General features: G+C 46.4%; 1 protein-coding gene across 5 annotated transcripts in view; it reads left to right on the forward strand.

Annotated features, from left to right (window-relative positions):
• Positions 1-18,896, forward strand: part of LOC118400852 (breast cancer anti-estrogen resistance protein 1-like) — a 119,251-nt gene extending 100,355 nt beyond the window's left edge. For 4 of the 5 annotated variants that reach the window (XM_052474978.1, XM_052474982.1, XM_052474980.1 and 1 more), the window contains 5 exons: positions 7,326-7,481; positions 14,047-14,151; positions 14,395-15,618; positions 16,437-16,519; positions 16,717-18,896. In XM_052474978.1, the coding sequence (XP_052330938.1) occupies positions 7,326-7,481; positions 14,047-14,151; positions 14,395-15,618; positions 16,437-16,519; positions 16,717-17,233 (2,085 nt within the window). In that variant the 3' untranslated portion in view covers positions 17,234-18,896. Of the gene's footprint in view, positions 1-7,325; positions 7,482-14,046; positions 14,152-14,394; positions 15,619-16,436; positions 16,521-16,716 lie in introns of all 5 variants that reach the window. The other variant, XM_052474979.1, reaches the window with a different exon arrangement.
• Positions 18,897-23,127: the final 4,231 nt, after the last annotated feature.

Consider the following 23,127-nt stretch of genomic DNA (forward strand, 5'->3'; position numbering starts at 1 on the left):
CTGTGATCTGTGTCTTTGACCTGTCCTATATTCTGTAGTCTGTGGTCTGTGTGTTTGACCTGTCCTATATTCTGTAATCTGTGATCTGTGTGTTTGACCTATCCTGTAGTCTGTGGTCTGTGTGTTTGACCTGTCCTATATCCTGTCGTCTGTGATCTGTGTGTTCGACCTGTACTGCGTCCAAGCCACACTGCCTACATCTCCCTCTCCCTCTTCGCCATCTTTGAGTGGGCGGTGGTGTAGGTGAGGTCACTCTTCTCTGACAGCCATGCCACTTGGTTGCTATGACACAGCTGCAGCCTGCCATGTCCTGTGCTGTGCTGGGCTGGGCACTGGCATCACAGCTGATCATGCCTGTAACCTGTGCAGCTGTGAGGCAGTGGTTACACGCCCCAGTCTCTCATGTCTAGGGAAAGATGAGGAAAAATAACATGGAAGAGAGATGCTTGGTGGGGATGTCATCATCTGCTGTTTGAAGCTGGTGTACAAAATCATCTACCCCTGTCCTCTGTCCCCCCTACACATCTCTGAAATGGTCACAGATGGCCCCTCATCAGGCTGAGATGGGGGGGATCTGTGGAGTAATTCTCCTGCACGGTCGGCCTCCTAATCCTCACGAAGAAAAAAACATGTGTGAAGTTACTTCGACTCCCCTCAGTGTTTGAACTTTGACCCTAGGATAAAACACTCAGGGCTTTGTTATTCATGGCCTAGTCAGGACCATAGAATAGATTTAGGAATTAGAATACTAGAATGAGCCGTCTTATGATGGGATAAAGGTCAGCCATTTTGGTCAGGGAGTTGGTCAACCATGGTTTGCCAGTGCTGTGATAAGATATTGTGTAAAAAAATATGAATTTGAAGAATTTATCTGCACTGTGTTTGTTAGCTAGCTAGCCAGCTGTGTTTGTTAGCTAGCTAGCCAGCTGTGTTTGTTAGCTAGCTAGCCAGCCACTTTTAGAGGAATGATTCCATAAATATGTTCAAATGAACTGCTAATATGCCAGCAGTCAGTCCTCAGCCAAATGTTTTCCACACACATAGCTACGTGTAGCCTACTTAGACACCGGGTCCCCACATTTTAAAATCTCCCACACCATATAGGCTGAAGCCATAGGGCTCTTTTCACAGGTTCTATTTCTCTATGTGGGAGCATTGTGAACAGTAGGTCAGGATTTTAAACTGGTTACATGTATATTGAACGACCCAGCAGCTTTTCAGCATGTTTTATTATATCTGTATAGCAAAAAATCAACAACGAAGTTGGCTCTTTTACAATGGGGGTCAATGGGAAAGAATGTTTGTTTTCCTCAATTTGTGTGTGTGGTCGAGGGGAATTCCTTCTTATGACATGAATCCCGACCCGGAGTGTAGCACTCACAGCTTTCCAAGAAAACAACAATTTTGACATTTATGGTCCGTTTGCATATATTTTATCAGCTATTTATACAGAAAATTGGTATAAAACCCATATAAACTGTATTTATAATTACACAACAATGTTTTAGGTTGACAACCTAATTCCAGCCGGTGTCTATTCCACAAATTACCCCCAGCTAAATCTATGACGTTAAAATGCCTATTTACTCTGTTCCATCTGACTGCACAATCCACTGTCTCATCAGCCCAGCCAAGCAATTTATAAACTTGATCTCCACTATTAAAAGCATCTAGACATTATCTCACATTTCTTTTAGACTAATATTTAGTTTTCAACAGCAGATATTTGTATAAACCTTGCAGTCTGTCTCTCTGACATTTGTAACATTGTTTCAATATTGAAAATCAATCTCCAGTTGTCCCATGGTAATGCACGTGTTGGGACGGGACAGACAGGCTGGCAGCTTTTCTCAGCCAGTCGAAATCATGAATCAGCAAAGTTTGTATGGATACTGTATATGAAGAAATATCAATAGAAGAACAGGAAATTAAGCTAGGCTGCTGTCATACCAACTTTAGTTTGAAGTGATTGTGTTAGCTGTGTAGTTGGCCATCTCTTCTGAACAGTGTCCTGGCGAGAGAGCAAATGTTCTATGCCAGGCGAAATCGCACATCATTAGCTCATTGTTATGGATGCATCCCCCCCAAAATCACTAGAAAACCGCTTAAACAAATGCAAATGCAGTTACTTTGCTGTTAGTCTGGCTACACTACACTAGCAAGCAAGGAATAACAACGTTGACAGCCATCATGGCAACCGAACCGATAGAAAGAATGACCAGACTGCTTGAGTAGCAACCCTAGATTTGTCTCGGGACTATATCTCGTGGAAGGAAGAAATAGTATAAATAAATTCATTAAAATAACATTTTTTATGAAAATATGTCAATTACTATTTGTGTATATGTTGGTATCTCGTTGTATAAAAGTGATACTATCCTCGAAGCCGGTGTCGACATCGTCTCGGGCATAACAACACCTGTGCCAATATATCCTCCAAACACTGGCTTCTCTGGCATTATCACTTAAATATATCACATACCTTTAATTTTCCTGCACATGTAAAATCAGGAGTATCCCTCTCAATGCCATTCCTTCCAAATAGACTGGTTTGGATTTCTCCCTGCCAATAAGACTGCCATTTTCACCCCGTTCTTGAACTTTTGAGTGTTTACGACAGCCCTCTAGTAATTGAATAGGATCTCTATGGTCAGGGAATTGTACTAACGCTGCAACACTCACACTAGGAGGTGAGGGCCCTCGGAGTGTGGTGTCGGGAAAATAACCTCACACTCAAGGTCAACAAAACAAAGGAGATGATCGTGGTATTCAGGAAACAGCAGAGGGAGCACCCCTCTATCCACATGGAAGGGACAGTAGTGGAGAAGGTGGGAAGTTTTAAGTTCCTCGGCGTACACATCACGGACAAACTGAATTGGTCCACCCACACAGACAGCGTCGTGAAGAAGGCGCAGCAGCGCCTCTTCAACCTCAGGAGGCTGAAGAAATTTGGTTCGTCACCAAAAGCACTCACAAACTTTTAGAGATGCACAACCAAGAGCATCCTGACGGGCTGTATCACCGCCTGGTGCGGCAGCTGCTCCGACCACAACCGTAAGGCTCTCCAGAGGGTAGTGAAGTCTGCACAACGCATCAACAGGGGCAAACTACATGCCCTCCAGGACACCTACACCACCCGATGTCACAGGAAGGTCATAAAGATCATCAAGGACAACAACCACCCGAGCCACTGCCTGTTCACCCCGCTATCATCCAGAAGGCGAGGTCAGTACAGGTGCATTAAAGCTGGGACCGAGAGCCTGAAAAACAGCTTCTATCTCAAGGTCATCAGACTGTTAAACAGCCACCACTAACATTGAGTGGCTGCTGCCAACATACTGACTCAACTCCAGCCACTTTAATAATTAAAAATGAATGTACAAAATGTATCACCAGCCACTTTAAACAATGCCACTTAATATAATGTTTACATACCCTACATTACTCATCTCATATGTATATACTGTACTCTATACCATCTACTGCATCTTGCCTATGCCGTTCTGTACCATCACTCATTCATATATTTTTGTGTACATATTCTTCATCCCTTTACACTTGTGTGTATACATGGGTTATTAGTCTGCGTAGTCTAGCCTTGGTTCACTTGAAAGATCACGTCACAAGAGTCAGGAGAAGTTTTTCTTTGTCTTGCCTGTTGCAGGTGGACTGGCAAACCCGTGTGTTCCGAAACGATCTGGAGAGACAGACAGGGTTGGCTGTGGAGAGTTGTCGCATGCATCATGGTGTCAGCTGGGTTAGGAGTCAGTGGACTGTGACTGGTGGGGGACATGGGCAACAGAGGGGCAGTGGGGTGGTGGTGATGGGGGCTCTGCAATCTGTTCCTTTCCTCAGGGTGACCCCTGTTCCAACAGACAGAGCCTCCATGAGAGTACCTTGTGACCAGCTGCCAGCCCAGTAAAGCAGCGAGGGCTCAGGGCAGAGCATCACTGCTCCACATTGTTCTAAACCCTCAATGGCGCCAATGTAGCTCCTCTTCTTTCAGTTATTTGATTTATTTAACCAGGAAGGGCTCATTGAGATTAAAATCTCTTTTTCAAGAGCTCCCTGGCCAAGATAGGCCGCACCAAGTCATTAAAAATTACAGACAGACAACATGAAAAACTACAAGTAATTCAGTGACATCATCTTTATGACCTGATAGGATGTTGTGACAGCTTTCGGCTGGGCGTGCCCCCATCCTTCCCTCCCCTCCACACTCCTCCACTTCTCTCCCATTGACAGAAGCCTTTCAACACTATTGATGAGGACTACTTGGCTAAGAGCCAGAGCCTATATGTACCCATCCCCTCCCCTCTCCAGCATCTTCCTCCTTAATAATTCACACTATTGATGAGGACTTGGCTAAGAGCCAGAGCCTATATGTACCCATCCCCTCCTCTCTCCAGCATCTTCCTCCTTGATAATTCACACTATTGATGAGGACTACTTGGCTAAGAGCCAGAGCCTATATGTACCCATCCCCTCCCCTCTCCAGCATCTTCCTCCTTGATAATTCACACTATTGATGAGGACTTGGCTAAGAGCCAGAGCCTATATGTACCCATCCCCTCCCCTCTCCAGCATCTTCCTCCTTGATAATTCACACTATTGATGAGGACTACTTGGCTAAGAGCCAGAGCCTATATGTACCCATCCCCTCCCCTCTCCAGCATCTTCCTCCTTGATAATTCACATTATTGATGAGGACTACTTGGCTAAGAGCCAGAGCCTATATGTACCCATCCCCTCCCCTCTCCAGCATCTTCCTCCTTGATAATTCACACTATTGACCACCATTACTTATGCTGATGGAGCTCAGGGCCTCAGAGGGATCCTCCAATACCATTAGAAGACTTTAAGGGCCAGCTGAGCAGGGCATTGATAGGGCTGGCTCATTACCATGTGTTGAATTACCAAACTCTGAGAATGTTTCCTTCTAATCTCATTAAAAGCTCACGGAGGATCTTTGTCAATAAGAGCGAGGTTGCGTGAAAGACATCTGACTCTCACTTACTTCTGTCAATAAGTAGCCTGACGCTCCCAGGAACCTGCTGGCGTGTAAATGTGTGATCATGTTTCCGTGGGCTGTTTACGTTCATGTCAACAGGACAAAACATGACAGATAAAACGCAATATATATGAATAAAGTCAGAATGACATGTTGCCAGTTGTGCTTGGGTATCCCATCTCATCACCCTTATAGCACAAAGGAACTGGTTTGTTGTTACTATGTGGTAGTAAAAGGTCTTTAGGTCAAGAGGAGCAAACAATAAATGTTATGATCTCCAGTATATCTGAGTATTGAGAAAAGTGAGTGTTTTGTGTGAGAGAAGGCTGCCAAGGTGGCTGGGAGGTATCATCCTGGAATGTGCTAGATGAAACACCTGCTGTGTACTTTAAACGTGTGTGAAACTGGCTGGCTCCATGGAGAATAGGCTGTCTGGAGAGACTAGGAAAGACAGGGATGGGAGGGGAGAGACATGGAAAAGGGGGAGGGAGGGAGGGAGTTTTGTGTTGGGAGACATTCTAATATTACTTTGGTTCAGTTGATTCAATTTGTTCTGGGGTTTTCCCTTACTCCTATTTCAGCTTCTAGGCTGTCAGGTAAGAACATCTACTTTCTTTAGACACTGGTTCTGAATGAATGGAAGTTATATAGAGCCATATAGAGGCGGAGGAAGGATACAGACAGGACGTGAGGACAGGGAGGAGACATATTAACAGAGGCAGATTGTCAGATTTATTTCATGTGCAATGGCTTAATTATCTGTTTAGCTGGGCTGTCACCTTTCAAGTGGCAGGCAGCCTGACTGGGAGAGCAAATATTATTAGAGGATCCAGGAGAGTTGGGGCGTTTCATTAGCAAAGAATGTGATTGGTTTCTTGAATGCCAATCAAGCAGGCTACTGAGGTACCCTTCACAAAGGAGAGGCAGAGAAGGGGAGTAGAATGAACTATTAGTAAAGGCTGGTGTGTGTGGGAGCTCCAGTACTCATGCCTATTTGTGTATGCAAGCGTGTCGGTATGCATTTGTTTCCCTGTCTATCTAAATGGACAATGGATTTATTGTATTGAATGTGAACTCATATATTGATTACTAGTAGATATTTATTGCTGCATTTTATAAACGTTGATTGGTGCACACTCAATATCTGAAGAGCATCTATCTCACTCCCACCTTCCTGGTTGCCATAGCCACGAGTGAGGACTGGATATGATGAGATTCTATTAAGTGCTATCGTGCGGTTCACTAGGCACCACCATCTTGTACCAGGAGGTGTGTTCAGTATAGTTAGTATCAGGGCTGCAGCTTTTGTATTGTATCATTTCTCTAAGGTGGTGTGTGTGTGTGTGTGTGTGTGTGTGTGTGTGTGTGTGTGTGTGTGTGTGTGTGTGTGTGTGTGTGTGTGTGTGTGTGTGTGTGTGTGTGTGTGTGTGTGTGTGTGTGTGTGTGTGTGTGTGTGTGTGTGTGTGTGTGTGAGATTGGACTGCTACATTCCTCTCCCATCAGAAGGCAGCAGTGTATCTCTGTAGCTGGGAGTAGATCATCAGAGATCTCCCCCAGTGTCCTGATTGGGAGAGAGATAGCAGCATTCCTTCTCTGTGTGATTCCACAGACCTCGTCTGCAGGGGATCGATAGCAGGGCCAGATTAAAGGAAGTTAGAGGAGAGACATCCACACACACAGGCGAACACACAGCCAGAGGAACTCAGATATAGACTGCCAAGGAGCACTGATGCAGGGAAATATCATATGATTATATAACATGATATGGTCCTGATAGGGAATGCTAATGCTTTGATTCTTAATATCCTGTGAGAATGTGTACTCGTTTGGATGGAGGGTATGCTCCAGTTAGTGTGTCTGTATTGATGGAAAGCCAGGGTGCTGTTGTCTATATAGCGGTCTGTCTGTCTGTTTTCATTTCCCAGGCCCAGACAGTTGACATAACCCTGAGACTATAATACTGTGGGTAAACAGGCAGACAATAGGACAGCCCTTGTTCCCATACTGATCCCCCAGGACCCCCATTCTGTTTTTACTGCCTCTGTGGTTAATCCAGACCGTCACAGGCTGTGTTGACTCCTCACTGTGGGTCAGGGGGATTTCATTATGATTGAGTCTTGAGTAGATATAATGTGCGTACTACAGTAATCGTCTACGTGATGGAGTCATTTGGATCTCTCTCTCTCTCTCTCTCTCTCTCTCTCTCTCTCTCTCTCTCTCTCTATCTCTATCTCTATCTCTATCTCTATCTCTCTCTCTCTCTCTCTCTCTCTCTCTCTCTCTCTCTCTCTCTCTCTCTCTCTCTATCTCCCAGGTGGTGGTGCCAACGCGGGTGGGTCAGGTATATGTGTATGACACAGGAACGTCAGAGCAGGATGAGTATGACGTCCTCCCCAGACACCTGCCTCCATCCCAGCAGTCCCAGGACATCTATGACGTTCCCCCGACCCACGGCCAATACAACCAGCAGGTGAGGAGTCAGCTAGAAACACATGATCTCTCTCCTGAGCCCTAGGACCATGTCTGATGACTCCTGGCTGTCTCCGTCCCCAGTCCACCTGTTTGTGCTGCTGATCCAGTTTCTGTTGTTTTGCCTGTGGCTATGGAACCCTGACCTGCTCACCAGATCGCTACCTTGTCCCGGACTTGCTGTTTTCGTCTGTGGTATTCATGTCCTCTCACTGTCCTGCCTCACCACTTATTGTCTCCTATGTCAATGAAGTGATTTCATCCTCATCACAAGATTGATGGCTATTATTCCTCTCGACTGCCTTAGACACACTTCCTGACTCAATTGGTCATCTGTCTGTGAAGTCTCACTTCTCATTAATAATTGATGTGTTAGGAATATTAAACCCTCTCTTCCCTCTCTCTGTCACCCTCTCCTCCCTCACTCTCCCTCTCTCTGTCACCCTTTCCTCCCTATCCTCCCTCTCTGTCTCCTCCCTCTCTCGGTCTCTCCCTCTCCTCTCTCTCTGTCTCTCCTCCCTCTCTCTGTCTCTCCTCCCTCTCTCGGTCTCTCCCTCTCCTCTCTCTCTGTCTCTCCTCCCTCTCTCTGTCTCTCCTCCCTCTCTCGGTCTCTCCCTCTCCTCTCTCTCCGTCTCTCCTCCCTCTCTCAGTCTCTCCCTCTCCCTCTCTCTGTCTCTCCTCCCCCTCTCTGTCTATCCTCCCTCTCTCGGTCTCTCCCTCTCCTCTCTCTGTCTCTCGTCCCTCTCTCTGTCTCTCCTCCCTCTCTCGGTCTCTCCCTCTCCTCTCTCTCTGTCTCTCCTCCCTCTCTCTGTCTCTCCTCCCTCTCTCGGTCTCTCCCTCTCCTCTCTCTCGGTCTCTCCCTCTCCTCTCTCTCTGTCTCTCCTCCCTCTCTCTGTCTCTCCTCCCTCTCTCGGTCTCTCTCTCTCCTCTCTCTCTGTCTCCTCCCTCTCTCTGTCTCTCCCTCTCCTCTCTCTCTGTCTCCTCCCTCTCTCTGTCTCTCCTCCCTCTCTCGGTCTCTCCCTCTCCTCTCTCTCTTTCTCCTCCCTCTCTTCTCTCTCTGTCTCCTCCCTCTCTCTGTCTCTCCTCCCTCTCTCGGGCTCTCCCTCTCCTCTCTCTCTGTGTCTCCTACCTCTCTCTGTCTCTCTCTCTCCTCCCTCTCTCGGTCTCTCTCTGTCCTCCCTCTCTCTGTCTCTCTCTCACTCTTCCTGTCTCTCTCTCTGTCCTCCCTCTCTTTCTCTGTCCCCCCTCTCTCGGTCTCTCTCTCCTCCCTCTCTCTGTTTCTCCCTCTCCTCCCTCTCTTTGTCTCTCTCTCACTCTGTGTGTGTTTAAACCCACAGCGGTTCTGTGATTCCATGTCTATTTTTAGAGAAGGTCATACATTACTAACAGGGGAAGTAGATATTTCAGTATCTGGAGGCGTTAGAAAAGGAAGGTTGTATTTTTCCACAAAGCACAGAGAGCAGCGTGTCCTAAGCTGCAAGTGCTTTGGCTCTGAAGGTGAACCCGCTTTCTGTGTCATTCATACACACACACACACACACACGCACGCACGCACGCACGCACACACACACACACACACACACACACACACACACACACACACACACACACACACACACACACACACACACACACACACACACACACACACACACACACACACACACACACACACACACACACACACACACACACACACACACACACACACACACACACAGACACACACAGACACAGCAAAGGTTGCATGGCAGTAGAGAGGGGTAAAGAACCAGCTGGAATGAGGGGAAAAGAGGAAAAGCTGTTTGACTGCATCAGAGAGGGAGAAAAGCAGTTGGAAGGAGGAGAGAATGAGGGGGAAAAGAGGAAAAGCTGTTTGACTGCATCAGAGAGGGAGAAAAGCAGTTGGAAGGAGGAGAGAATGAGGGGGAAAAGAGGAAAAGCTGTTTGACTGCATCAGAGAGGGAGAAAAGCAGTTGGAAGGAGGAGAGAATGAGGGGGAAAAGAGGAAAAGCTGTTTGACTGCATCAGAGAGGGAGAAAAGCAGTTGGAAGGAGGAGAGAATGAGGGGAAAAAGAGAAAAGGCTGTTTGACTGCATCAGAGAGGGAGAAAAGCAGTTGGAAGGAGGAGAGAATGAGGGGGAAAAGAGGAAAAGCTGTTTGATTGCATCAGAGAGGGAGAAAAGCAGTTGGAAGAAGGAGAGAATGAGGGGGAAAAGAGGAAAAGCTGTTTGACTGCATCAGAGAGGGAGAAAAGCAGTTGGAAGAAGGAGAGAATGAGGGGGAAAAGAGGAAAAGCTGTTTGACTGCATCAGAGAGGGAGAAAAGCAGTTGGAAGAAGGAGAGAATGAGGGGGAAAAGAGGAAAAGCTGTTTGACTGCATCAGAGAGGGAGAAAACCAGTTGGAAGACAAACTGAGAGTAGAAACAAAACTGAATAAGAGGAAGCTGAAGGGAGTAGACATACAGCCTTTTAGAGAGGCAATGTGATCCTTCAAATATAGGGCCTGTAGGGATATCATTGTAGGGATATCATTGTAGGGATACCATTGCATTCAAGCTCAGATACCAGCCCAGGTTCACTGGACAATCTATTGAGCCCTGGTTTTGGTTTTCTGCTGAGAGGAGTAACACAAACATCTATTTTTCACTCCAACCTGTCTGCTATCAGATCAGTGTACCCACGTTGAATACGAACTCCAAACAAATTGCATCGGCTGAATTCAAGATTCTGATCAAGTGTTTTCTCAAGGTGCCCAATGGTTGGGGGGGTGGATTAGTTATTCATACTGCAGTCCCTCTTGCCTCCTCTCTCTGTCAGTCTCATCTCCCAAAGGCCTGGAGAACAGATTGTATCACACTGTTTGGGCCAAATTATAATTGCTAATCTGCTTGTTTGGGGACAGCAGCATTTCAAGTGATGGGAGTGCAATTTGCTGTGTGTTATAAGTGTTTAGGAGGGAGAAGTTGGCTTGTCAGTCTGCTGCTGTTTGCTGTCAGGTTGCAGAGAAACAGGGAGAAAGTTGAGTCTTAGATACCACATACTCTATTCCTCCTCAGGTGCAACGCTTATTGACACCCAGCCTGCAGATAATCCTTCCTCAGCATCATCAACTTTAGAGGAGGTCCTTTGTCAGACCCTGGCAGCAGATTGTCAGACCCTGGCAGCAGATTGTCAGACCCTGGCAGCAGATTGTCAGACCCTGGCAGTAGATTGTCAGACCCTGGCAGTAGATTGTCAGACCCTGGCAGTAGATTGTCAGACCCTGGCAGTAGATTGTCAGACCCTGGCAGTAGATTGTCAGACCCTGGCAGCAGATTGTCAGACCCTGGCAGCAGATTGTCAGACCCTGGCAGCAGATTGTCAGACCCTGGCAGCAGATTGTCAGACCCTGGCAGCAGATTGTCAGACCCTGGCAGTAGATTGTCAGACCCTGGCAGCAGATTGTCAGACCCTGGCAGCAGATTGTCAGACCCTGGCAGTAGATTGTCAGACCCTGGCAGTAGATTGTCAGACCATGGCAGTAGATTGTCAGACCCTGGCAGTAGATTGTCAGACCCTGGCAGTAGATTGTCAGACCCTGGCAGTAGATTGTCAGACCCTGGCAGTAGATTGTCAGACCCTGGCAGTAGATTGTCAGACCCTGGCAGCAGATTGTCAGACCCTGGCAGCAGATTGTCAGACCCTGGCAGTAGATTGTCAGACCCTGGCAGTAGATTGTCAGACCCTGGCAGTAGATTGTCAGACCCTGGCAGTAGATTGTCAGACCCTGGCAGTAGATTGTCAGACCCTGGCAGTAGATTGTCAGACCCTGGCAGTAGATTGGGTTGTGTGTTTGTGAGTGTGCGTTTGTCACACATGGAGCGTCAATCTGATGTTTATGATCAACAAAGCGCTTAAAGCGTTTAATACAGCCATTAACCTAAAAGATGTACCACTGCCCTCTAAAACTCATTACCAAGCTCCTTAACTTGGTGACAAACATTACCTACAGTGGGGAGAACAAGTATTTGATACACTGACGATTTTGCAGGTTTTCCTACTTACAAAGCATGTAGAGGTCTGTAATTTTTTATCATAGGTACACTTCAACTGTGAGAGACGGAATCTAAAACAAAAATCCAGAAAATCACATGGTATGATTTTTAAGTAATTAATTTGCAATTTATTGCATGACATACAGTGGGGCAAAAAAAGTATTTAGTCAGCCACCAATTGTGCAAGTTCTCCCACTTAAAAAGACGAGAGAGGCCTGTAATTTTCATCATAGGTACACTTCAACTATGACAGACAAAATGAGATAAAAAAAAACAATTAAATCACATTGTAGGATTTTTAATGAATTTATTTGCAAATTCTGGTGGAAAATAAGTATTTGGTCAATAACAAAAGTTTATCTCAATACTTTGTTATATACCCTTTGTTGGCAATGACAGAGGTCAAACGTTTTCTGTAAGTCTTCACAAGGTTTTCACACACTGTTGCTGGTATTTTATCCCATTACTCCATGCAGATCTCCTCTAGAGCAGTGATGGTTTGGGGCTGTTGCTGGGCAACACGGACTTTCAACTCCCTCCAAAGATTTTCTATGGGGTTGAGATCTGGAGACTGGCTAGGCAACTCCAGGACCTTGAAATGCTTCTTACGAAGCCACTCCTTTTCTGGATTTTTTTCTCATTTTGTCTGTCATAGTTGAAGTGTACCTATGATGAAAATTACAGGCCTCTCTCATCTTTTTAAGTGTGGAGAACTTGCACAATTGGTGGCTGACTAAATACTTTTTTGCTCCACTGTAGTTCTGAAATAGTCTGTTCATCAACATCAGACCCTTCATAGGCTGGAAACAGACAGACAGAGACAAGACATTGGCTGCTGCATGGCGGTATGTTCCAGAAGTTTACTCACACAAGACTGACAGCAAAGTTAATTCCCTCGCCGCTGCTCCAGGCTCAAGTGCATTGTGGGATTGAATTTGACAGTGCTTTAGAAAAGAGGTTAGGCAATAGGCATCCTCTCAAACACATTCCGTATCATTGTTGCAGTAAAATCTCCACATTGATTTGAATGTTGTATTTTGTGGGCATCACACACATATCCTTATGGTTTTCATAGGTCATACAGTGGCGAATGCAGGCACAACTGACCAGTAGCACTGAGGTTTTATGAGAGCAGAGTTAGCACTGAGGTTATGGTCTCTGCTGTATAAAATATTTTCTCCAGCTGTTTCCAACTTGAATCCTGCTCCAGTCAGTTCTGCTCCAGTCAGTCCTACTCCAGTCAGTCCTGGTCCAGACAGTCCTACTCCAGTCAGTCCTGATCCAGTCAGTCCTACTCCAGTCAGTCCTGATCTAGTCAGTCCTACTCCAGTCAGTCCTACTCCAGTCAGTCCTACTCCAGTCAGTCCTGCTCCAGTCAGTCCTACTCCAGTCAGTCCTGCTCCAGTCAGTCCTACTCCAGTCAGTCCTACTCCAGTCAGTCCTACTCCAGTCAGTCCTACTCCGGTCAGTCCTGCTCCAATTAGTCCTACTCCAGTCAGTCCTACTCCAGTCAGTCCTGCTCCAGTCAGTCCTACTCCAGTCAGTCCTACTCCGGTCAGTCCTGCTCCATTCAGTCCTACTCCATTCAGTCCTACTCCAGTCAGTCCTGCTCCAGTCAGTCCTACTCCAGTCAGTCCTACTCCAGTCAGTCCTGCTCCATTCAGTCCTACTCCAGTCAGTCCTGCTCCAGTCAGTCCTGCTCCCTGTGTGTGTGTCAGGGGCAGTCCCAGTTGGGATGTGTATCCTCTGTGTAGGAGTGGGAGAGATGGTCCTACCGCGTGTATCAACGCCATCACTAACCCCCTCTGTCTGCAGCCTTAATAATGCCTCTGTTTGTCTCCCCTTCCCTGACATTATGCACCCTAACTAATGGGGAAGAGGATAGAGGTTAAAAGAAAGCATACAAAAAATGGTAGGAAGGCAGTGGAGAAGAGAGGAGGCCCAGAGAGAGATTAGAGGACAAAGTGGGCTAAGTGTCCCTCCCACCTTCTCCACATTCAACTGGATTAATCCAACACTCACTCAGAAGCATGATTTCATTAGTCCCTCCCTTTTTAATATGCTCCTCAAATTGAGTCTGCTGCAGCTGTAATTGAGCTCTTACTCCTGATTGGGTATTAATGAAATACTAATAATTTGGTGGATATTTATGTAAGTGTATATTAATACACATGTGAATTGAAAATGTGTTATTTGCATATCCCAACTCCCTCTGAGATACCCTCAGAGTAGGGTCACGGCCAGGGTCAGCCATTATCAACGGTGACCTTCAAGCAATTAGGGTTAAGTGTCTTGCTCAAGGGCACATCAACAGATTTTTCACTTTGTCAGCTCAGGCATGTGAACTACCAACCTTTCAGTTACTGGCCCAATGCTCTAACCGCTAGGCTACCTGCCGCCCTGTGTGTGTCTGTATGTGTGCACTTCTCTTTTAATGTGTGTATGTATAACTCTGATAGTGTGTCTGTAAATGTATCTTTATTACTTGGGGTGTTGTATCTCACTGTGCCTTCTCTCTTCCCCCCCCAGGTGTATGACACGCCACCCATGGTGGTGAAAGGCCCCCCCAGTGGCCAAGACGTCTATGACACGCCCCCCAGTGTGGACAAGAGCCAGCTGTTCTCCCAGCAAACGGTGAGAGGCTGCTGCTGCACCAACAGGGTGTCCTCTCTGTCTGTTGTTGTAGGAGAGGAGGAAGACAGTGGTAGACTCATCAATCCCAGTGTACTTTACCATCTGTCCTTGTGTGCTGGATATGTGGGGTCTTAAAGTAACCATCCCTCCTCCTTATCATGAGTCAGAATGTGTTCTACATCATTATGAAGTCCTATGGCAGTACAGTATGTGTGTTTGATGTTGCCTCTGTCTCCCTCCCAGGTGTACGACTTCCCCCCCTCCGTCAGTAAGGATGTTCCAGACGCTCCTATCAGGGAGGAGACCTATGATGTCCCCCCCCACTTTGCCAAGCTGAAGAGTCTGGAGAGCCAGAGCCAGGGCTATCTGATCCCCGGGGGACCTGAGCCCCCCATTCCTGAAGATGTGTACGACGTCCCTCCCCCTCCCCTCACCGGCAAGCGCCACCCAGACGCCTATCACGCCCCCCTGGGCCAGGAGATCTACGACATCCCTGCCAGTCTGAGGAAGGGCGGACACCACAACCCCCAGGATGTGTATGATTTCCCACGCGAGCGGCCTGCGTGTGAGGACTCCATCTATGATGTCCCCCCTCAGGTGGTGAGAGACGCGGGTGCCACAGAGGAGATGACTGTCAGCTTCAAACGACTGTCTGCCTCCAGCACGGGCAGCACCCGCAGCAACCTGTCCACCTCCTCTCTGGACATGGTGCCAGTCAGGGAGTCGGCGGTGCCCAGCCAGGCCGGCCCGGGGAAGCTGTTGATCCTAGACCTGGAGCAGGCCATGGAGCGCCTCTCCCATCTACAGCAGGAGGTGGAGGGCTCCGTCTCCCTCCTCATGTCTTTCATCAGTGGGAACTGGCGCAGCCCCACCCAGATGGAGGCCAACCTGCCAGCCATCAGGAAGGCGGTGGACAGGATGAGGGCGGCCGTCAGGGACCTGCTGGAGTTTGCACGGGGGGCCGTGGCCAACTCTGCCCAGGCCACTGACCGCACGCTGCAGGCCAAGCTGGGCAAGCAGGTGCAGAAGATGGAGGAAGCCTTCCAGGGCCTGGTCAAGTACAGCCAGGCTCTGGACGCTGTGGGCTGGGCCCCCTCTGCTCAAATGGCACCCTTAGCAGGCAATGGTGGGGATGACCTGGACCGGCTGGTCATGTGTGCCCGGGGCGTGCCCGACGACACTAAACAGCTGGCTTCCTTTCTCCATGGCAACGCCTCGCTACTCTTTAAAAGGACAAACAAGCAGCAGCAGCTTCCTCTGCCCCACGTCCCCCACACTGCTGACCTCATGGGTCAGATGACCAACAACAACATCTCAGCTTATCAGACAGGAGACGGCAGGGCCAACATCCAGTCCCGGCCCCTGCCGTCCCCGCCCAAGTTCACGGCCGAGGAGGAGACCCATGACCGGCCCTACGAGACTACAGAGGAGGGCTGGATGGAGGACTATGACTATGTGCATTTACAGGTAATACCTCCTCATATGAAAGAACAAAACAGATCATCACATATGCGTTTACATCCTCAATTATCAGTGGAGAATAAGGTTGGAGTGTGTTGGTACTGTCAGTGACAGCACTGGTACTTACAACAGCATGGTGGTTTGGAGCAATCAGCAGCACTCTACATTAACCCATGGATTGTGTTAAGCATGTAAACCATAGTGTCTGTCTGTGTTTAATGACACGCTGGTACAGTATTTCAGATGAAAGAGAAGATAGAGATGACGATACACCAGTAGATTGATCAATTTCCCATACAAGGCTTGGTCATGTGGGATACACATACTCCCCAACGCACTGCTTCAGGTGTCATCATCAGTCACCATTACTGCATGTACAGGCGTGTTTCTCTACCCATCATATGTCATCGCTTTCGCTGTCCATTGCTGCTGTTGTATCCCTCATGTGCAGCAGTGTTGTTGTTATGAAAATGCAAGGAGAACAGATTATGTTAAGATGATATGATCTTATTTAAAATACAGTTATATCTTAAATATGTTTCAGTGCTATATGTGTGGTTGGCACAATAACATACAAATCTCGATGTCATGTGTCACTTTCTCTCAGTGCAGTGGCAGAGCTGCAGTCTGGTCTGGTGTGATATGAGCTCATACTGCCCTCTACTGATTAGGAGGATTATCACACGTGGTGTCAGACATTATTTTATATGGGTGATCCTCCCTTGAGCCAGTTGAATGAAAATCCCATCCCAGCATTGTCTTAGTGTGTTTGTGTCTGTGTTTGGAGCAGTAAATACATCTTCTTTCTGTCGTTTGATTTCCAGGGCAAGGAAGAGTTTGAGAAGAATCAGAGGCAATTATTAGAGAAAGGGACCAGACACAACAAAACCACACTGGAACGGCAGCAGGTGAGGACCTGTGGGTCTGTCAGTCAGTGAGAGTGGATGTGTATCTTAGTAATTAATAAGGGAGTGTTTGAAATAACATTATGTGCGACTGTGCTGTTCCATTGTTGTCTTAGTGGTTGAGGGTTCAATCAGTTCACATGGGATGTTTTACAGATCAGGCAGGTATTTATTTACTCTCTTTGTGTTCCCATCTACTGCAGCTGAAACAGTTTGAGCGACTGGAGCAGGAAGTCAGCCAGCCAATCAACAATGACATCTCAGGCTGGACCCCGCCTCCCCACTATCCAGCGGTCCAGCGGAGCAAGCTGAGCATTGGTGACCGACAGCTGCTGCTCTTCTACTCGGAGCAGTGTGAGGCCAACGTCACCACCCTCACCAACGCCATCGACGCCTTCTACTCCTCCATCAACAACAACCAGCCGCCCAAGATCTTCGTGGCTCACAGCAAATTTGTCATCCTCAGCGCACACAAGCTGGTGTTCATCGGGGACACGCTCTCTCGACAGGCCAAGTCCCCAGAGGTGCGGGCGCATGTGGCCCAGCACAGTAATGCTCTGTGTGACAAACTCAAGGACATCGTGGTGAGCACCAAGACTGCAGCGCTGCAGTATCCTTCCCCCGGTGCGGCGCGAGACATGACGGAGAGGGTGAGGGAGCTGGCCGGCTGCACACAGCAGTTCCGCATGGCTCTGGGCCAGCTGGTGGCCATGTGAACCTCTGGTCCTGAGACACTGACATGGGGAGTCCACACTGGGACACACAGCACCCACACACCCAGTGGGCCACTATCACAGACACATGGACCCTTCATCCTCCTCTTGTCCTTTTTATTTTTAAAAAGGACAACTATCTGACTGGGCTGGGCCATAGGTTGTAAATTAATCATTGTAAATATTTAAGTTACTATTAGCCAGAAAGAAAATGTACTTCCACTATATATATGTTTTTGAGACCTTCTGGGAAAACTCAACAGGATGTAGTTTTTAGGCAATGTCCATTATTATTATTATTGCTAAACTGTAATTATTGCTCTGATTATTATAATTGTTATCATTATTGTTATAATACGTTGATTAAGGATGTTTACATTTCAAACTAAATGTATGTAGTACTTAATGCTGTTTTTCATCCTAGATTATCAATAATGGTGGATTTTGTAAAAGTCATGTACTTAGGTGAGGTGGAGGATATGTTGACAGAAAATAAATAGCTTTCCTTAGAGCTGTCAAAGGAGGCTAGGCATCATGTTGTGAGTGCAAGGCATTCTGGGTAAGACCTGGGAGGGAGAGGTTTCCATGACAGACAGTTAATAAAGTTCTCACTTCTGTCATGGGACAGGATTCATTTGAGTAGCTCTACATACTAATTAAAATGTCCCAATTAGAATACTGTATTTTAGTACCATCTCTTCCTTTGAGATTGAAGGAAGAATGAAAATAATTTTATGGTCAGCATTTCTACTTCCCTTGTTCGTCAAAAGCACAAAGCTTTATGCGTCTGTCTGCTGCCACTAGAGTGCTAGTATTCACCACACTCTCCCAGACTCTCCTAGGCCTGCATGCTCTATGGTCTATAGGGTTGGTTTGGACTCTTGTAACTCTGTTCTAGAAGTCTGTTCTAGATGTCTCCTGTGCTCCATACCAGGCTCTCTGCTCACCTCCCAGAGGTGGAACTCTGCCTCTCCTCCCCCTAGCACTTCCTGGACAGCACTGCTGCACCCTGCAGGCCAGGGGAACCTGTAATGGTTAGGTGTACTGTTTGTGAGGATAGAATTGGTGTGAAAAGTGCATTTGTTTTCATTAGCATGCACTCAACCCCCTTGTAAATTGATGAGCATATTAAGGAGTGGTTGTTTATGAGCTCCACCTCTGCTTTTTACCAAATGGATGTACACACACACACACACACACACACACACACACACACACACACACACACACACACACACACACACACACACACACACACACACACACACACACACACACACACACACACACGCACGTAAGATATTGATGGTAATATCCGTTAGCCTAATATGAACCATTCTTGACACTATTCAAATCACATTGCCGCAGCTGTATCATATCCCACTTCAATAGCTGTACCAGAGGGATGTGAGTTAGCTTGGTCAGGGGGTGTGTTTTACTATTTCTTCAGTCCTGGAGAAATCTCCAAACAAAGCAGAGGAATCTGCTAACACTCTAGTTTCCATTGACCTGTTTTCTAAAACCTGACTGGTTGTATTCTAAGTATCAGATTATGTCAGAGGGTGAAGTTCAATGCAACATATTGTATTATAAAGCACTGCAACATGTTGTTGTGGATATAGTTGAAACCCCTATGAAGTAAAAAAAATAATACATTGAAAACTAAGCTGACTGGTAATGTTATTCTGGTCTCAAATCTGTGTTTTAAGATTTGAAATATATATGTTAAGAACATACTTCTGCTGTACATTGCATAACTGGAAAATACAGTGCTTCGGAAAGTATTCAGGCCCCTTGACTTTTTGTTACGTTACACCCTTATTCTAAAATGGATTTAATTGTGTTTTTCCTTCTGATCAATCTACACACAATGCCCCATAATGACAAAGCAAAAACAGGTTTTTAGAAATCTTTCCAAATGTATAACATGTAAAAAAACTGATACTACATTTACATAAGTATTCAGAACCTTTACTCAGTACTTTGTTGAAGCACCTTTGGAAGCGATAACCGCCTCGAGTCCTCTTGGGTATGATGCTACAAGCTTGGCACACCTGTATTTGGGGAGATTCTCCCATTCTTCTCTGCAGATCCTCTTAAGATCTGTCAGGTTGGATGGAGAGTATTGATGCACGGCTATTTTCCGATCTCTCCAGAGATGTTCGAACGGGTTCAAGCCTGGCCTCTGGCTGGGCCACTCAAGGACATTGAGACATGTCCCGAAGCCACTCCTGCTCTGTCTTGGCTGTGTGCTTACGGTCATTGTCCTGTTGGAAGGGGAACTTTCGACCCAGTCTCAGGTCCTGAGCACTCTGGAGCAGGTTTTCATTAGGATCTCTCTGTACTTTGCTCAGTTCATCTTTCCCTTGATCCTGACTAGTCTCCCAGTCCCTGCCACTGAAAAACATCCCCACAGCATGATGCTGCCACCAATATACTTCACAGTAGGGATGGTGCAAGGTTTCTTCCAGATGTGACTCTTGGCATTCAGGCCAAAACATTCAATCTTGGTTTCATCAGACCAGAGAATCTTGTTTCTCACCGTCTGAGAGTCTTAGGTGCCGTTTGGCAAACTCTAAGCTGTCTGTCATGTGCCTTTTACTGAAGAGTGGCTTCCGTCTGGCCACTCTACCATAAAGGCTTGATTGGTGGAGTGCTGCAGAGATGGCAGTCCTTCTGGAAGGTTTTCCCATCTCCACAGAGGAACTCTAGAGCTCTGTCAGAGTGACTATCAGGTTCTTGGTCACCTCCGAGCAAGGCCCTTCTCCCCCGATTGCTCAGTTTGGCCGGGTGGCCAGCTCTCTTGGTGGTTCCAAACTTCTTCCATTTAAGAATGATGGAGGCCACTGTGTTCTTGTGGACCTTCAAAGCTGCAGATATTTTTTGGTAACCTTCCCCAGACCTGTGCCTCAACACGATCCTGTCTCAGAGCTCTATGGACAATTCCTTCAACCTCATGACTTGGTTTTTGCTCTGACATGCATTGTCAACTGTGGGACATTATACAGACATGTGTGTGCCCTTCCAAATCATGTCCAATCAAGTTGTGGAAACGTCTCAAGGATGATCAATGGAAACAGGATGCACCTGAGCTAAATTTCAAGTCTCATAGCAAAGGGTCTGAAAACTTATGCAAGTAAGGTATTTCTGTTTTAGCTTTGTCATTATGGGGGATTGTGTGTAGATTGAATTGATAAGTGGGGGGGGTTCAAACATTTTAGAATAACGCTGTTACAGAACAAAATGTGGAAAAAGTCAAGGGGTCTGAATACTATCTGAATGTACTGTATGTACTTCACTCATTTTCAGTCACACTTTCAATGGTGTTACAGACCTTTATTTTTTGGGGTGACTTCAGACTTCAGCTTTCGGACAAGTAAAAGAGCAGTCCTACTTGCTTACTAATAAAAACACTAAAATACCATATTACAAAGTAATAAAAATGTAACAAAATGCATACACACATTTATTCTGCCAAAGAACCAGCAGTTTTTGTTAGTTATTCATCAATCAAGTGCTCAATATACCCACAGTGGAGGCTCCTCAAAAGAAAGGGGAGGACCATCCTCCTCAGTGAACTTCATACAAATAAAGTGAAACATTCAAGATAATCATTTTTAGATAAAGCTAAATATATTCACGTCACCAAATAATTTATTAAAACACACTTTTCTGCAATGAAGATCTACAGTAGCCTCAACATCACTCTGTAGGGTAGCATCACGGTGTAGCTGGAGGACAGCTAGTTTCCATCCACCTCTGGGTACTTTGACTTCCATACAAAACCTAGGAGGCTAGTGGTTCTCACCCCCTTCCATAGACTTACACAGTAATTATGACGACTATCAGAGCTCTTGCAGCATGAACTGACATGTTGTCCACCCAATCAAAGGATCAGAGAATGAATCTAGTACTGAAAGCATAAGGTACAGCTAGCTAAGAATGCAGTGCATAAACTGTGGTGAGTAGTTGACTCAAAGAGAGAGAAAGACAGTAGTTGAACAGTTTTGAACAAATTCAAAAGTGAAGAATAAGCAAGAGAGAGAGCTAACTATATTACGTTGTATTTTCTTTCACTTTAGCGAATGCAGCTAGCTATTTTAGCCTACTCAAACAGAGAAAGATGCTATTTTAGCTCGCTGGCTGGAACTCTTCCAAGTCAAGGTAAGCTTTTGGTTTTATTCATTTATTGCCACCAGGACTGCCGGTGTAACTGCTAAACTGCTTGCTGACAACACTGTACTGCATGATTGTAGCGGGTTTACAATCACGTTAGTTCTAGTAGCTATGTTGACTATGACATTAGCTAATATGGTGACAACAATGTAGGCTGTGTGTAGAGGTTAGCGGTTATATGATTTATGGTTTGGCATGAAGGGAAAACCGAGTGCGTAGATGCAAGAAGGAATTATACAAGGAGCAAAGTGATCATGCTGTTTGTATGTGGCTGCTATGAAAGTGAACTGTGTTTGCCTTTGATCAGTGGTGTATTCAGTCCGCCAGTTCTGTTAAAACGTTTCTTAAACGGAAGCAAACGGATCGAAACGGGATAAACCTACACTACATGACCAAAAGTATGTGGACACCTGCTCGTCATACATCTCATTCCAAAATCATTATATGGAGTTGTCCCCCCTTTGCTGCTATAACAGCCTCCACTATTCTGGGAAGCTTACCACTAGATCTTGGAACATTGCTGAGGGGACTAGCTTCCATACAGCCACAAGAGCATTAGTGAGGTCAGGCACTGATGTTGGGCAATTCCAATTAATCCGAAAGGTGTTTGATGGGGTTGGGGTCAAGTTCTTCATCACCGATCTCGACAAACCATTTCTGTATGGACCTCTCTTTGTGCATGGGGGCATTGTCATGCTGAAACAGGAACTTCCTCAAACTGTTGTTGGAAGCACAGAACCGTTGCGAAAGATTTCCTTTCACTGGAATTAAGGGGCCTAGCCCGAACAATGAAATACAGCCCCAGACCATTATTCCTCCTCCACCAAACTTTATAGTTGGCACTATGCATTGAGGCAGGTAGCAGTCTCCTGGCATCCACCAAACCCAGATTTGTCTGTCAGACTGCCAGATGGTGAAGCGTGATTCATCACTCCAGAGAACAGGTTTTCACTGCTCCAGAGTCCAATGGCGGTGAGCTTTACACCACTCCAGTTGACACTTTGCATTGCACATGGTGATCTTAGGCTTGGGTGTGGCTGCTCGGGCCATGGAAACCCACTTCATGAAGCTCCCGACGAACAGTTTTTGTGCTGATGTTGCTTCCAGAAGCTGTTTGGAACTCAGTAGTGATTGTTGCAACCGAGGACAGACTATTTTTATGCGCTACTCGCTTCAGCACTTGGCAGTTCCGTTCTGTTAGCTTGTGTGGTCTACGTCGGGGCTGAGCCCTCGTTGGTCCTATACATTTCCACTTCACAATAGCAGCATTTACAGTTAACCGGGGCAGCTCTAGTAGAGCAGACATTTGATGACCTGACTTGTTGGAAAGGTGAAATCCTATGATGGTGCCACGTTGAAAGTCACTGAGCTAATTCAGTAAGGTCATTCTACTGCCAATGTTTGTCTATGGAGGTTGCATGGCGGTGTTCTCAATTTTATACACCTGTCAGCAACGGGTGTGGCTGAAATAGCCAAATCCACTAATTTGAAGGAGTGTCCACATACTTTTGTATATATAGTGTACCTGAACTTGTCCAATAGAAACTCTCGTTGGACTAATGATTACGGCCAAATCAGCTACATGCAGGCAAGAGTGTACAAGGTGGTATTGAATGCGTCACTGTCTGTCACTTTGATTAATCAAATTTTTCTCTCGACCCGTGCGCCAATGTTGTAAACTCTCAGCCATAGGCTAAGTTGTAGCAACCTCATGATGGGTA

This window comes from Oncorhynchus keta, chromosome 22, assembly GCF_023373465.1.
Source record: "Oncorhynchus keta strain PuntledgeMale-10-30-2019 chromosome 22, Oket_V2, whole genome shotgun sequence".
NCBI classification, from domain to species: domain Eukaryota; kingdom Metazoa; phylum Chordata; class Actinopteri; order Salmoniformes; family Salmonidae; genus Oncorhynchus; species Oncorhynchus keta.